The sequence below is a fragment of the Podarcis gaigeae genome (assembly GCF_964106915.1).
Source record: "Podarcis gaigeae genome assembly, chromosome: 2".
NCBI classification, from domain to species: domain Eukaryota; kingdom Metazoa; phylum Chordata; class Lepidosauria; order Squamata; family Lacertidae; genus Podarcis; species Podarcis gaigeae.
Genome location: NC_139679.1, coordinates 102,113,806 through 102,131,444, shown reverse-complemented (window position 1 = coordinate 102,131,444; position 17,639 = coordinate 102,113,806). Strand labels below are relative to the sequence as shown.

The window sequence follows — 17,639 nt, the reverse complement described above, 5'->3', positions numbered from 1 at the left end:
ACAGTCCACCATTTTACATAAGCTTTACTTCTTGCCCTTTGTATCCTTGGCAAACCTATAAGGAGCAGCCTGGGCATGCTTTAATAATCCTTCCCCAGCCTGGTGTCCTTCAGATATTTTGGACTACAACTCCCATCATCCCCTAGCAGCACAGCTGAGGCCTCAGAGTTGGGAATATATTAAAACAAGGAAGTTGCCTACTACTGCAGCTGCTCTACAGTGTTAAGTAGTAATTGTGTATTCACAAAACAGTTGTTAATACAAACCCATGTAATTTGCACAGAATCTAACTATTGCTATACTGAGGCTTTGTTGTGTTTTCACAGTGGAGTGACAAAATAGCTTTGGTTGTTCAGGACTGGGAAACTAGATTGCTGCTAAAACTTCTAAACCACCCCTCCCCAAATTGGGCATTATTTCAAAGTTACCATCCAGACACAATTCGTACTTTTAAAAGTATATATTGTTCCTGTGTATGTGCTCACATTGTGTCAAGGCACTGGCCTTGATTCTGCAGAAGTTGTGTTGCAATGAATTGAGTGTGTGTGTGTGTTTAAAATGTCCCCCCCCCCCGTTTTTTAAAATGATATTCTTATACATTCACATCATTTTAAATTTCTACACTTCTGGGATTACTTAGAGCCCTCAAACTTCCCCCACCCCCACTTCCGGTTTCCAATTTTCCCCTATTTTTGCATCTAATTACATTTTTCTAATTCATTTTATCTCCTTTTTTACCTTAAATCATATTACATTATAAGTGTGATCACAATCCTCCTAACATTTTTAAGTCTCTACAGTGGTCTTTAAGATATTCTATAATTTTTTCCCACTCTTGACTAATTTTTTTATCATCTTGGTGTCTGATCTTCACGGTCATCTTTGCCATTTTGACAAATATTTTTCACCCTATAGGACTCACTTTTTCTCTTCCAAAAATGAAGGAGAAATGTGTGTGCGTCCTATGGGACAAATACAGGCTTCAGGAAGCTCTGCACAACCCTACGGAGCCTGGTGCCAAGTCACGCCAGGCTCCAGAGGGTTGCGCAGAGCTGCCTGCGCTTCCCGCAGCTCTGCGCAACCCTCGGGAGCCCAGTGGGAAGCCGCGCGGGCTCCCAAAGGTTGCGCAGAGCTGCCTGCATTCTAAAGCCTCGGGCACGCTGAAGAGCGTGCCCAGGCTTTGCTCAGCTCTCCGCAAGCCTGGGGAGACCGGCGCGGCTCCCTAGGCTTGCGGATAGCAGGCTGTTCTGGGGGCTGGGGTCGGGGGAAGCTCGGGCTTTCCCTGCGCCAGCCCCATGCCTGGGGGGGGATAATTTTTTTTCTTTATTCCCCCCCCCAAAAAACCTAGGTGCGTCCCATAGGGCGTCCTATGGGGTGAAAAATACGGTAGTTCATAATCTTGGTTATCCACTCTTCTTTGGTTGGGACTTTCTCTTCCTTCCACTTCTGGGCGAGTAGCATTCTTGCGGCTGTTGTCGCATACATAAATAGTCTTTTTAAATCTTTTGGTTTTTTATCTCCTGTTAACCCTAGTAAAAAAGGCTTCTGGTTTTTTGATGAAAGTTATCTTAAACATTTTCTTCAGGAATGAATTGAGTGTTAACTGTGTGATTAATTTCATTTGGCTTACTTGGGACATAAAAAAGACGCTTATGCCTGCCCATAAACATACAGAGCCTTATGGGAAATATATTAACATGTAGGTTGCCAGGAGCAGCCAGAGTGGGGTGAGCATCTGAGTTATTTTAGTCCTGGTTTAGTGTGGAATCTAATTAATTTCTGCTCCTTTCACAAGGTGGTCTTAGGAAAGTCCTTGCCTGTCAACCTCAGCTTCAATATATTATTATTATTATTATTATTATTATTATTATTATTATTATTATTACTTTCACAAGGTGGTCTTAGGAAAGTCCTTGCCTGTCAACCTCAGCTTCAAGATATTATTAATAATAATAATAATAATAACAACAACAATAATAATAAATTTATTTCTACCTCGCCCTCCCTGGCCGGAGCTGGGCTCATAGCGGCTAACATATGAATAATACAATATGCATAAAAACAAGCAATCAATAGATTAAAATGCATCCCAAAATTAATTCAAATAAATTAAAATTAAAACTGGACAAATGACAATCCTAAGATTAAAATTGAAAGTGGTTAATACTCGCCAGGACCAACTGTTTCCACTGATATTATAAGGACCTGTGAGCAGGCAGGGAAACCTCCTTCGTGCTTGTTCTTATACAAAGAGAAAATGAGTCACACTGAACCCTGACCAAAGGCCTGGCGGAACAGCACTGTCTTTCAGGCCCTGTGGAAGGATGTCAAATCTTGCAGGGCCCTGGTCTCTTGTGAGAGAGCGTTCCACCAGGCCGGCGCCATGACCGAAAAGGCCCTGGCTCTGGTCGAGGCCAGTCTAATCTCCTTGGGGCCCGGAAACTTCGGGGTGTTGTTATTTGCAGACCATAAGGTCCTCCATAGGGCATACCAGGAGAGGCAGTATGATGCCCAAGGTGCAGGGGACTGAACTGCCTTGCTGGGTTGTTGTAAGGATTATCTGAATAATATACGTGCTGTACTGCAGTTTACATGCAGTAAACTGTGAGGATCGTAATGTGGCTACACTTGGAATACAGTGGTACCTCAGGTTAAGTACTTAATTCATTCTGGAGATCCGTTCTTAACCTGAAACTGTTCTTAACCTGAAGCACCACTTTAGCTAATGGGGCCTCCTGCTGCCGCTGCGCCACGGGAGCACAATTTCTGTTCTAATCCTGAAGCAAAGTTCTTAACCCTAGGTACTATTTCTGAGTTAACGGAGTCTGTAACCTGAAGCATCTGTAACCCGAGGTACCACTGTACTGTGCACAGTTATTTCATTGCTTTTCAAAAATAAATAAATGTACAGCTAAAATGTACAAATTTGCTAAAAAGGGGCAACCAAAATTATTAGGGAATGGAGCTTTCTAGGTTAGAAGAAAGTTGAATAATGTGGCAGGGGGAATGATCATAACTTACATATCATATGAATGTTTTTATCCCCCTAAAAATACTAGAACTATGTATCCAATGAAAATGACTAGTGACTTAGGACTGACAAAGGGGGAGAACTACTTCACACAGCAATTAATTTGTGGAATTGTCTGTCGCAACATGTGGTGATGACCACTAGCTTAGAAGATTTTAAAAGGGGGATTTGATACATTCATGATTGAGTACATAGTAACATGTGGTGTGTGGGAAGACTGCTTGCTTGAATGAATGGGTCCTTCATTGTGCTCATGTTCATTGGGTATATAATTTTACAGAAGTCTGTACATATGTCTGAGCTCTGGCCAGGGAACTGTCCCTGATGCTACAGTACATGTAGGAAACTGGGTTTATGAGAAGCTCTAGTGCATATAATTGCTTTAACAACAAATTCCACTTCAGACAATTAAATAATTTTCAGAGGAGTTTAAAATAGTTTGCCTACTAGTAATAATTTTGAATTTATTGTAGTTTTTGCTGGCCAAATTTCTATCGTTTTATTGAGGAAATATTGTGCAGAGCTTTGTTGTCATCCTAACTGATGTCCACTGCCGTCTCCTTACCAGCTGCAGTTAACTTTGTCTAAAGAATGAAAGCAGATTGACTTGTCATGGTGGTTGATTACTATGATTTTCATAGTTTATTATAATTCATGTCAAAGTTAAATTAGTAGGCCCTGATCTATGCTTCACTGTGTCAGTTTCTAGCATAACTGGACTATACCTTACATTTCTTTGATTATAACTAATTTGGAGACTTAAACTTCTTTATTTTAATTGTGGAGTATCTGTTTACATTTTTCATGTCCTGTGGTGTTTAGCTTCTGTCTTGTGGTATTGGAATACCCATTGATTATGGCAATCATATTCTCTCAAAAGTGCCCAGCCTTTTTACCTTTGCTTTTTCCTAAATGATTTTCCAGTTTGCTTTTTAAAAATAATTGAACAGAGAGAGAGCGAGAGCGCACTGAACCAACCTGCAAACAAAAAAGTAGTAGACATAACTTTTTCTTTTCTTTTTTTTTTCTTTAAAAATCCTTTGGCAGTTTGGTGACTTGTGTTTTCTTGTTTTGTCTATTCTTAATATCACCATATGATTTATTTATTTTTTTAGCATCCCTGGTGTCTTAGTAGTTTGAACCAGTTCTTAAATACTAGATTTTTTCACCATGCTATGAGCATCTTGAAACTAGATTGTTCCAGTTCTGTAATTTATATAAAAAAAACATATTGCAGTTTCCTTTTTATGAGAAATAATATTGGGAAATTAAAATTGGTGCACAGTGAATCATTTTTCTGGCTGGACGTCTAGAGCATCATTATCCCATAAGATAGACTGTTTGCTTACCAGTACAGATAAGATATTATTGTTTTATTGGCCAAAACTAGATTGGGTCTTGCCCACTCTAATTACAGTGACCCAATTTGGATGTTCTGGTAAACATAAACATGGATGTTCAGCATAAGATCAAGCTGCAGCTTCACCTGTGGTGCTACTGCAGGGAGGATTTTGGCAGCTTTCACTTTCTGTTTTATCAGATTAATTTGACAGATTTTTCTGAACTGGGGAGAGATGTTTCATTTCAGTAAAATCATGCTGGTATGGCCTTGGTGCAGTACAAACAGCTGTTGGGTTTGTAAGTTTTCATTTAAATGATATAACAGATTATATATCTTTCTCTTATATTTTCAGCCTTACCTTTAACATTAAAAAGATAAATGTGTAAAAGGTCTTCAGCTATGTCAATACTACCTTCCTTGAAATCACATTCTGATTAGAAACAGGATGGTTCCAGCAAGCATGTTTTCCACTTTAGCTAGAAAGTGTCGGCAGTGTATTTTGGTGCTGCTCTAACATGGGGCAGAAGCATTGCAAGGTATTGCGTTCTTTCATTAGAGTTGAGGGTTCCCAGGGGAGATTGCTTAAAATAGCAGCAGCAAGTGAAGAATTAAAGGCAGGGTCGAAACACTCACATGTATTTTCAAAATATATGTATAGTTAAGTGTCAATAAGTGATCCCTGTTTGGCAACACTGCTTACAAAATTGGACCTTGGAACCTCTAGGTCAGAATTCTTTTTTTTCTGCTTTCCTATCATTTTTCAACACAATCAACACATTTGCAGGAGGAAAAGAAGTGGCTTCATAAAGCTCTGATTCCAGAAGATAACATATTGCTTTCGTAGTTTTTAAGAGATTGGAACATGACTTGGAACAATTGGAGTTGCCAGGACACTCTAGCTCACTCTAGCCTGCTGGACAACTTTGCTGTCATGTCAGGAGCGGCTTATCAAAATACTGCTTATCAAATGCATTTTTTGATTATTATTATTTAATTAATTGCCTAACAAGTAGCATGAAGAAACCAATTCCCACCCATCCAACATAGAATTAGTCAATCAGCTGTATATTGGCACCTACCAACTGCATGCAGATGGTGAAATTTTCTTCAACGTTTCGGGTTCACATATTAAACTGCTAGTAGTTGTCTACTGTATGAGCATCCAGCAGTCCAAAGGTTATATGTGACCTTTTTAACAGGCGTGCCAGTCTGTCACTTTGCTCTGCTTTGCACTTGAAATTCTTAGAAAAGGATCTGATCTAAACACAAAGCGTGGCGCCTTTTACTTAGATTTGCTTGTCACAAATTAACGAGAACAAAGCTAGTCCTTGAACAAGAACGAACGAACAGAGTGTCCAATTGGCAGAGGGTAGCAGGGTAGAGATGGTGACCTGAAGCAGCTGGGATGCTGGAAGAATTCTGCATAGATGCAAATAATGCTATCTAAATCTGTAGTGACAGCATGTCTTCAGTCAAAGTATTCAGGTAATGGCTTGAAGTATTTCACCTTCAGTACAGATTATTTTTGTACAGTAGTAATATTGATGCTACAGTCAAGAGCCACATTTTAAACCTGGGAAACACAAGGAATTTCTGCTCAAGTGGCATTGCTTTTCATTACAAGAGCCAGCGCTGCTCACCTAAAGCTGTCCTCTCCGTTGAAGTGAATGGAAAAGTCTTTTTAGATTTTCATGTATATATTGCAGCCCAGTGATCACAAGGAATCGTAGGGTGTAGAACAGGGGTCAGAAAACTTTTCCACTGTCCCTCAGACCTTGTGTGGGGCCGGACTATATCTTGAAAAGGAAAGGAAGAACGAATTTCTATGCCCCACAAATAACCCACAAATAATGCATTTTAAATAAAAGGACACATTCTACTCATGTAAAAACACGCTGATTCCCGGACCGTCCACACGCCGGATTGAGAAGGCGGTTGGGCCGGATTCAGCCCCCGTGCCTTAGTTTGCCTACCCATGGTGTGGAACTTATAAATTAAAGGCTTTTGCGGATGACATGGCCCTAACAACCTAATGTAAACCTAATGTAGAACAACCTAATGTAAGCATTCCCAAGGTTTTAGATGACTTTAAAAAGTTTGGAGAAGTAAATTAATGTAGAAAAGACTCACGATCAAGAGAATTAACATGGATAGACAATGGGCTACATACAGAGATCTGTTGGAATTTACAGGGAGTGAACCTCAATTGAAACCAATGGAAGAAGTAAGGAGCCAAATTACACATTGGTTACAGTATCATCAAATATATGAAATGTTTAAATTAGATTTTTTTAAAATGGCTTTCCAGATCAAAGCTCAGTTTGAAAGAGAATTATTATGGAATAAGGATAAATTGTCAAAAATGTATAATTTTTATTAGAGGGGGAACCAAAAGATGAGTTCGTAAAAGCTTCAGTAACACACTGGGCAATAGATATAGGGCATAACATAGACCTAAACCTCTGGGAGAAATTCTGGAGGAATGATTTGAAATTTACTGCATGTTATACTTTAAAAGAGACTTGTATGAAAATGATGCATAGATGGCATTTAACAGTGAGTAGGTTGGTCAAGATGTACAAAGTTGGATCAGATCTGTGCTGGTAATGGAGAGAAACGGAAGGAACATTTTTCCATATGTACTTATATACCGCCCTATACCCAGAGGTCTCAGGGTGGTTAAAAAGGTTAAAGGCTATGAGGAAATGATCTACAATGAGTTTAAAAAATGTTTAAAACAACATTCCCCCCAAAAAACCTGAGGCCTTTTTATTAGGAATACTTAAGTCTGAAGTTCCCAGTTGTGAGAAATAAATGTTTATGTACACAACCACAGCAGTTCGAATTTTGCTAGCCCGAAGATGGAAAGTGAGTGAGATCCCTGATAAGGAAGATTGGAAATTTAAGATGATAGAATTTGTTTAACCTATAGAATAAAAGAGCAAGAAGAATCTTTATTCAAAGAGGAGTGGAATATTTAGAATATAATTGCTGGTAGCATTTAGATAAATTCAACAGTATGGTAAATATTTGAAGGATGTTAAACAGAGGAATGATTAGATTGGCTATAGTAAAATATGCAGGAATGACATATAAGTAAAATGAAGCATGAAAAGGAAAGGGAGGAAGTCAGTTGTTACATGTTATTATGTAAAATGTTTATTTTGAGATGTATAAACTGAAAACTAATAAAAATTGTTATTTAAAAATGTTAACAACAAATCACATGTTAACGACAAATCATACAAGTAGGTTTCCATAATGGCCTGGTTTACACAAAATGCTAAACAATGTTTTATTAAACTATAGTGTATTAATCGTGGACTATGGTTCACATTGCTAATATCATCTGTGTATAGTCCTGATATTTTGTGTGGTTTTAAATCATTTTAACATGTTGCATATTGAATGGGAACACATAAATTTATTAAATAAAATAACAGATACAAATAGATACAGTGCAGATAAGAAGGAATGCTTTCTGGAACTCCTTAAGAACCTGTCCCAAAGTATCCAGGTTCATGGGACTAAGGCTTGGCAAACAATTTTGAAATGAGAGGCACCTGAAATGTTGCCTTGTGTGATAGCTTGATAGGACTAGCCAGACAAGTTTGACTGCAGTGATTATTGTTAGAAGGAAAAAACACCCTGTAGGCTGCACTAGAGTTTGCGCAGGCATGAGCTGAAAACTTGTGGCGTAAGACAAAAGTGCTTGTAAACAGTATGGTCCAAACTGCATGGTATATATGTTACTGTCGTGCAGACATTGCCTCCTAGCATATGCCAGATCCAAACTGGAAGCCACTGGATATTATTATGATTGGAATACTTGTAAAAGTTTCAGACACGTCAGTTCAATAGCATATGCTAATGTTGGCATCCAGCTGTCTTGGGAGACAGTGGAGTGTGCTTCTGGGGTGAAGTCAAACTGCTGGAGAATCTCAGCACCTGATGTGGCTGCAGAGACCGGCAACTTGTGACTGCTACCTCCAGTCTTCTTTTTGCTGCAATAAAAGCACCAAAGTGACTTCCCTGGGAGCGCAAGCCTGGGCAGTGTGTATGGAGGTTCTGGGCTGCCCAGGTGACACAACTCCCCTATCAGCCACACTGATGTAGTCCTAGGAAAAGCAGAGTAGTACATTTGGCACCAGCTTGGCTGCAGGAGTTACTGGAAGAAGGCTTACAAGACTCCATCCAACTGTCTTAGGGACTCCACTTCAGGCAGGAGGGAGAGAGAGATACTGAATTAATTACTCAATAGTTACTGATTTTACATGCTTGAAGAACAGTGGCTGGAAATCATCATAACACTAAGCATTTATTCTTGCCTGATGGAAAGACCTCCCATTTTCTCTCCTTAAACAAAACATTACAAAAATACAGTTACTGTTAAAAATGTTACATTGATACAAAGTTACACACACACACACACACACACACACACACACACACACACACACCAATATCAGTTCATTTTCTTTCTGACACACTCTCCCTCTAAGCCTCTGAGTTCTCACCCCTGGTTCAAAGAAACAAACAAACAAATTATCTCTATTCCAGCTGCTCAGTTTAACTTATACTGGGTTCATCTATCATGTTACTAATCAATGTTTTGAAACAATGCATTTCTAAAAGTGGGTTTTTTTCTGTGGAGAAATAGTATGAAATATTTTCTATAACACACAACTGATTCTAGAGTTCCCTACATTCTCCTTTTAGATACGTGACTTCTCATTAGTTCTGGTTTTAATATTGTGATTAATATAATTGCTGCATTCTGTTTTATTTCATTTTAACTAATTTTTCTTCATTTAAATTTCATGTTTGTATAATCTTCTGTACCAGCATTGCCTTCTGAATTTCAGAAAGGTAACTGATCAATATGATAACACATGTATGCAAACTCATGAGATCTGCTGTCATTTATATTGCATAATATTTTGAAGTCTTGGTATTCTTGTGTTACTTATCATACATGTGTTATCGCATTGATCAGTTGTCTTCTTGGACGTATTTCCAGTAGGATACTTTCTCTTCTTGAGACAATTGGTCAGGCAAATACGCTGAATGTTTTATCGGAATCCTGAAAGTATACGACTAGAAATACTTAGCCTTTTAAAATGTGAATTCTAGAGTAGGCAATGCATTGCAGCAGTTTATGTAACATTATTAATCTGTAAACTAGCTGAATAGTTCTGTTGTTCGTTTGAATATAAGTTGATTTCTTCCTACCTTTTGTGGTATAGAGAAGGATTCTTCAGTATTATCTTAGAAGTCTATCTGGAGTTAGCAGATGTAATTGATTGACAGCAGTTTCAACAGGTTTCCTAAACACTTTGACACTCAGTTTGGGGGATGCTCAAGAGCACTGGTCAGGCAAGTGCTAAAAACAAACATCACTCTGAAAAGTGAAGCTGGGGCTGACTTCTTTTGGTACTGGATGGTGGAGGTGATGGGACCTTGCATGCCAACACCAAAACAAGCCCAAGCCTTTACTTGCAGCTGTCGAGGGAAAGGGGCTGGGCCCCGTCCATTTCGGTGCTAAGGCTCCCTAGAGTGCCTGTCTCTATCTCCAATGGAGAGCAGTGGTTGCACACAGGTCCACAGGCTTGATGGACCTCTGTTGCTGTGGCCCTTAGGATATATGCAGTAATCCTAATTGGAAATCTAATAATTTCTCAATTATTCCTCTTGTCTCTCAGGAAATATATTAAAGCAGTGCTGATGGCGCATGGGTGTATGACAGTATGTTTTGGATTATGCCCCTAGGTACCATAAAGGCTTTATTTAGTTTCAGACTGGTGTGTTTTAATATATGGCACCTAATGTGTACTGTTACTTAGGAAATGTATGAATTGTATAGTGGGAAATGTGACTTCAAGTCATTTTGTCTTGATTTCAATCCATCCTAAATTTAAGAGTAAAACTCAGAGGCATCATGCCCCATGTTTAACCTACTGGCCATATAACCCATGAAATTCACTTCCTTAGAGACTTGCCTAAACTGCTTTCATTGCAGATTTTAGATAGCGGGCAACAGATTTTCTAGGCTGGCATTTAGAATGTTTGTTCATTGCTGAACTTTTTGTTCTTTTATAATGTAATTGTCTTGGTATTGGTTGGTAACATAAATTGTTGAAAGCAAAGGGGTTTGGGGGGGATTTATATACCACACCTTATTATTTCAGGATAGTTTTACAAGACATTACCCGCCCGCCCCCCAAGCCAGCACAAACCGCCTTTTGTACAGCAGTATAGAAAGTTGGTATTTAAATTAAAAGTGAATTGAAAGTGAAATAAGGCCTGGTTTGGACATAAGCAAAAATCTCACCTCCACCCTTGCTCAGCCCTTTCGCTTCTGCAAATACTGCAACTGAAGACTTTTTCTGGCTTAATTACCCATAATTTATCTTTACATCAAAATTAGGGGAAACTGTGGTTCAGAACAAATCAGGATTGGGTGGGAGGCAGGGAACAGAATACACAATAGTAACAAAAAAGATAGAGATAAGGGAAATACACTGGTACCTTGGGTTAAGGACTTAATTCGTTCTGGAGGTCCGTTCTTAACTTGAAACTGTTCTTAACCTGAGGTAACACTTTAGCTAATGGGGCCTCCCGCTGCCGCCGTGCTTCCACCGCACGATTTCTATTCTCATCCTGAAGCAAAGTTCTTAACCTGAGGTACTATTTCTGGGTTAGTGGAGTCTGTAACCTGAAGCATATGTAACCTGAAGCGTCTGTAACCCGAGGTACCACTGTAAAGGAAAAAGTAGAGGGAGATTCGTTTTTCAAGGCCAGAAGAAATTATCTGTGGGTATTTAATATCTAGCCTAAAATAATCAGTGTTCTTTCTTGAATAGTAATTGGTGGCTCTTTGGCCAGTGGTTGGGGCCTTTTGCTCTGTTAAGCTTTCTAGTGGGTTTGCAACCCCCACATGACATGAACAGTGGGGCCTTTGATGACAAATACCACCACAGTGTGTGTGTGTGTGTGTGTGTGTGGAGGTGGTGTATTTGCCTGAAATTGGGCAGAGGGATCTTACTCCATTGGGAGTTCTGCTGACACACCATCCCGTGCTCAGTTTCAGGGAACTCTGCCTTCCCATTGTAACCCTGTATGACACAGCCCCTACTGTTTGGAGGAGTGTCACTTTGGACAAAGTTTTTGGTTGGTTTGGGGGGGCTGCGGGGACCAGAGGAGGGAAAGAGAGCAGTCACTTGCATAAATTGCATAGTACTCATGCAACCATTAGATGCTACCCAAGAAATTTACCATTTGCTACTTTTCTTGGTATTGCAAATTTTGGCCACCAGACAAAGGAACCCATAATCTTATTTAGGACCCCAGGATTAATCTCCCACAAGGGGCATAAAGCATTGATTTTCAGATGTTGGATTGGGACCCACAGGTTCACGGACTAATCCAAGGTGGGTTGCATCCTAAGCGCTACCACCATACAAATATGTAGGGGGGAAAGGGGAAGGTTATAGGTTGGTCCCATGGCTGAAAGGGTTGAGATTAATGGTATAAAAATTACATAAACTGATGTGCTCAAATAATTTCATTGCTTACAGTAAGTCACAAAGGTTAAAATTTGATTCTGAGTGCTGTGGAGGCTAGCATAATACATTCTAGGAACACAGGAAGCCGCCTGATACACATTTCCAAAATAGTTTCAATACTTGAGATTGGAAATGTCAAAATGAAGTGCAACTTTGTTTTAAATAAGAATTAAAAAATAAATTTTAAGAATCAAGGCAAGTGATTTTCATGTTGTTCACTGTTAAACTATGCTATACTTGTAAACAAGCAGTTTCCATGGTACTTCAACACCATTCCAAGTGTTTTTAAATAACCAGGCAATAAATTTTCAGAATGGCAACCCATTCATAAGATCTTGTTCTCTACATGAATGTAGTAGCGGGGTGGACACGGTCCACTTGTTTGAGGCATTGTGACTGATCTGGCTATGAACCTTTGCTCAAGTATTCGGTTGCAGATTCCTTGCATCAATAAGTGATATGCTGTGAGTGAGAAAATAGTTTTCTACCTCCTAAAGAGATATGCTTGGAGGTTTTACCATCGTCCAGACTCGTTGACTGTGTGTTTTGTTTGTTCTTTGTCCATACAATGGTAATTATAAATGTCATTCTGCCACAGAATGTACTTTATGATGTTCTGTAGAAAAGCTAAGCTGTTGTTACAAAACTGATAATGATTGGCCCTTACTGCATAGGCTGTCTTGCAAACTGAAGAAATATGATTTAGCTGTCCATTATGTATCTCTTAAAACTGTTTTAATTGTAGAGTACAGCCTGCTATCCAGATTAAAATGATATTGATTGGTATATTTAGTGCCAGGGCAGCCTGTGCTTTGAACTTATAGACCTGATTCAAACATAACTGGAAACCATGGTTTCCTGCCTCAGGCTTAGGCTTGGTCTCACAGCCTCACCCCTTTCATCTTTTGTACCTGCAAGGAAGAGACGGTCAAACAATACTTTGTGCGAGCAAACCAGCTTCAGAGCCTGGTTTCAGATCCTGGCTTATTCAGTAATCACAGTTTCCCCAAGTTCATACACTGTGGCAAACTGCTGTTACTGGCATCTGTCTGTCTCGAGAGAGAACAATGGAGTGCGCTTCTGGGGGTGAAGTCAAACCACTGTGTTGGCAGCACGGAAGTGACCTCCCCAGGACGCCAGCAAACAGTGGCTTGTTTAAAAGCCGAGACTTCTGATCTTCTTGCAGGTGTGAAAGTGGGGATGAGCCCACTAGTTCATTAACATAGCAGGAAGCCATTTTGAAGGTGATTTTCTAGCATATTACCTCTGTTTGTAGTCAGGGAGATAATATAGAAACACTATTCCAATTTCGAAGTCTATTATAATAGTAGCCTACATGTATGGTTTATTATTTTGTCCAAATGTCATGGTACAGCCAGGTTTCCTGCTCAGTTTTTTTCACTCCCTTTTGCAAGTGTTTTCTAGGTCTGTGGTACCAGATGGCTGGGATATAATATCCTATTAAATAGAACTATTTGATACATAACGCTGTCTAGTTAAAGCTATGCCTTTAAAATGTATGCAGTCTGATCCTATACATGTTTGCTAGGAAATATTTGCTAGCAGTTAAATTCCTATGCCTTTGAGTAATGCCTTAGAAATGTTTAATAACTTTTCCCAACCTGCATGCAATTTAGGGGGGAAAAGAATATTTATGTGCTCTTTCTAGTTTCTAATGCTCTTCTTAAAGTAGTATAAACTCAATTCTATATTCAAGTACCTATAGATAATGACTGTCAATAAGCTATTTTTGTGTTCACTCTGAAGTAGATATGTTGTAATACTTAATTCTGTAACTATTGAGTATTCATTTCTCCACTCCCACATGTAGCTTTTGAAACTTCGTCTCAGTGATTCACCTACAGCAACATTACATGGTTATTTTATATAAATTGTTGTACCACCATTTTGAATACTTGTGAGACATACCCTTTGTCTTTTTATTTTAGATATGCCAATATTTGGCCTATGCCCAGCTCATGATGATTTCTATTTGGTGATGTGTAACCACTGTAATCAGGTCGTAAAACCACAGGCATTTCAATCACATTATGGTAAGTACTGAACCATTTTTTAATCATTAGGGTGAAGTAAAATCAGGATTAAGCCTGGCAATTTTAGATTATCCCTCTTTGTGATCTTTCCAGCCGATGTTGCACATGGCATTATGTAAATATTGTACAAATATGAAATGTGCATGTGATTGCACTTTCATGTTATTTTTTTATTTTTTTATTGGCATTTTATTTACAACATAACACAAGCCCCCCACCCCAATACACAAATTCACATTTATTAAACGTGAACATAACATACAGTGAACATAACATACAACAATACAAACAACCAAATAAAAGACTTCCTTTATCCTGTATTTAGCCTCCTTATTTACTTCTTATAAACTGTTTCCTTTATGAATAATTATTAAGATTTTTCTAATTATAAGTTAAATATCCACAAAGTCTCCTGCAGACATTAATCAAAACAAGTCCAGGTCTGTATTTTAGGGCACTATTTTGTGAAGTATTATCTGCATTACCCCCATGTTAAATTTTTTTAAAGGCATACCAAAAAAAATTATAGCCCATGTTTTATTTTATAATTTTTGAAATATTGTTTATTAGGTTTGCAAATATTTCTTAAACGTATAGGGATTTGAACAGCATTATAAATAAGGAAAACAAAAGAAAAAGATTCAGAAGAAAAAGTTGTTTTGATGCTATCTTGTATACAGAACCTAGAGTTTACTCTTATATAGCTTTTACACATACTTGTGAAGACTAAAAATGTTCTTTACATTAGTTACTTTTGGGGGTATGTGAATTGGCCTTAAAGGTGTGCATATATTACCTCCACTAAGACCTTTTTCCTGCTGTAAAATAAGGAGAATCTGGCCTGTCTCATTTGAAACCAGTTATACAATTGCAGCAATGATGCAAAAATTCAGAAAATGCTAAACTTGAACATGTTAGAAGCAGAGCGTATGTGTCTGGATGTTTTAATTTGTTGGAAACCACCCACAGTGGCTGGAGCAACCCTGTTAGATGGGCGGCTCACCATCATAGTTCATATGTATTGCAGTATAGAGTGTTTTGATACTAGATATAGTTGTAGTGAATTTTGCGTGAGTTCTGATTTGGATGTGTTGGTATTAACAGATTATTTATGGTGAGGAAATAAAATCCTGTCCATAGGGTTGATAAACACTCAGGATTGCATCTGATTTAAGTCCCATGCAGAGTAAACCCACTGAAATTAATTGAGTTGTTACCTTTTGGAAATAGAACAAAGCCGACTGCTTAAATTTAAAATAATGTTGAAAAAGAAAATAATGAAATTTATTGGGGCAAGCAAAAGCACATGGAGCCACTAAGGAAAATTTCAGTGAGAACTATTGTAGCTGGGATCCAATTTGTAATTTGTGCGAATTTGTTCACATTCACATTTTTCACTACTTTGGATAACAGTCTGGTGATGGAAGTTTGCCGAGTTTTCTGTTCCCTTCTAAGAGAGTTTGTTGTTTGTCCATTTTCATCTCCTCTAATTCCCATTTTAGTAGGTGGGATATTTTGTTGGCATCCCTCTGTCTCAAGAGACAATGGAGTGCACCTCCAAGGGTGAGGTCAAACTAACTGATAGAAAATGTCAGTAATTTTAAACCAAATTTCCAGAAGCTGTAAGGAACATGAAAATAAATGTACCACAGCTTCCCCCCATTCCCCCATATTTCCCCTTTCTTTTTGTCAGATATTAAAGGACATAAAGCTTTCCGCCCCACTGTAGCCTGTAGCCAGCAACTATGCATAGTCAGCTCTTACTTATCCTTAAGTGGAATTTACACTTTACATTTTAGGGCATATGCTAATAAAATGCAGAGTTTCCACTTGTTCCTTTGAGCAGTTACTAGCTTTCATCTTGAGTTTGCAATTTGTAAATATATATTAAGGTAGGTAGCCGTGTTGGTCTGACACAGTCAAAAAAATAAAATAAAAAAATTGTCCAGTAGCAATATATATTTAATTGCAATCGTTAACAGTCATCAACAGGTTTACCATACCCATTGAGCCAATCACCCATCTCCTACTACCCTTCTGAGTAATACCCCTCCCCACCCTCTCACTATATATAAGGGTCTGGTGACTTCTGCTTCAGTGTATCTGTGCATGCACATGAAAGTTTATACCAGAACAAACTTAGTTGGTCTATAAGATGCTGCTGGACAATTTTTTATTTTATTTTTTTAAAAAAATTATTGTAAATATATAATTAGCATTACTTTAAGGCTGGTTTCAGTAAAGTGCTTATAAATACAATCAAGAAATCTTGCCATCTGTAAATGTATAGTGGCATTTCAAATTTTTCACAGACATTCACTAATTCAAATAAAGGGATGTGGGTGACGCTGTGGGTTAAACCACAGAGCCTAGGACTTGCTGATCAGAAGGTTGGCAGTTCGAATCCCTGCGATGGGGTGAGCTCCCGTTGCTCGGTCCCTGCTCCTGCCAACCTAGCAGTTCGAAAGCATGTGCGGGAAGGTAAAACGGCATTTCCGTGTGCTGCTCTGGTTCACCAGAAGCAGCTTAGTCATGCTGGCCACATGACCCGGAAGCTGTCTGCGGACAAACGCCGGCTCCCTCGGCCAATAAAGCGAGATGAGCGCCGCAACCCCAGAGTTGGTCACGACTGGACCTAATGGTCAGGGGTCCCTTTACCTTTACCTTTAAGGAGGTCCTGCAAAACAATAATGGAATCATAGAATTGTAGAGGTAAAAGGGACCCTGAGAGTCATCTAGTCCATCCCTGCAATGCAGAATTCCTGCCAACGGCCGTCCTTAGATAGCCTCGAACCACCAGCTTTCCAGTTAACAGCCAGACTCACTGACCCATTGTGCCACCTGAGGTTTGAGTCAGCTTTTGTTGTTATTATTTGAAAGAAGTGAGGTGATAGTCAATTGATTGTTTTGGTAGCTTTAAGTGTATTTTAATATGAGTGTAATGTTTCTGAAAGAGAGAATTTTCATGAAATCTAATTTATATCCATGACTGAGACCCAGGCAGGTTTATAACCATTGATGGAAATGGCAAAGTTCTTGGAACTGCCAAGTGAGACATGTTATAAAAACCAATCAAGTTTTATGAGACATGGGAGGGAGGAAATGTTAGAATGCCTACAAATATTAAAAATGATAGTTTTGTGGGATTTTGTAACTACTGTATAGATAGTTCTTTCGAATTGGACATTATGGAAAACTACAGTTAAGCTTCCTTAACCATGTTCTGGCATGGTGAGATACTTGAATTGAGCCAAAAAAGTGAGAAAGGGTTTGCTAAAAAGGCATAGTTAGTTTTATAGGTGTGTGCTGTTCCTCGACCTCTGCCTCCTTTCTGTAGAATGGGATTAAGAGTGACATGTACAGAAATATTTTGAGGATACATTTTGTATACCAACTTAATGTTATTCTTCAGATGTCAAACCTATGTATCTTTTCCTCCCCATCTTCTTCCACTAGGCTACCTTGCAATATATTGTGGTTTCATATGGTCCATGTTGAGTGTTTATTGTGTGTTCATTCTAGTTATAGTAGACTGAAGTCTTTTGGTCATGATTTTTGTCTGCTTATTAGTGAAGCTGATTACAGAAACTAGTATTATTGATATTTGTCCTAAAGAGTGATGAACAAATGTTGGAACCTGGCTTGAA

At 38.7% G+C, this 17,639-nt stretch overlaps 2 protein-coding genes across 4 annotated transcripts in view; both read left to right on the top strand.

The window, feature by feature from the left end:
• Positions 1–17,639, top strand: part of LOC310837919 (uncharacterized protein C3orf49) — a 405,030-nt gene that overhangs the window by 54,420 nt on the left and 332,971 nt on the right. The gene's annotated exons all lie outside the window — the stretch shown is intronic.
• ATXN7 (ataxin 7) overlaps positions 1–17,639 on the top strand; it is a 95,141-nt gene that overhangs the window by 34,263 nt on the left and 43,239 nt on the right. For all 3 annotated transcript variants that reach the window (XM_083723518.1, XM_083723517.1, XM_083723519.1), the window contains one exon: positions 13,888–13,992. In XM_083723518.1, coding sequence (XP_083579644.1) covers positions 13,888–13,992 — 105 coding nt within the window. The remainder of the gene's footprint in view (positions 1–13,887; positions 13,993–17,639) is intronic.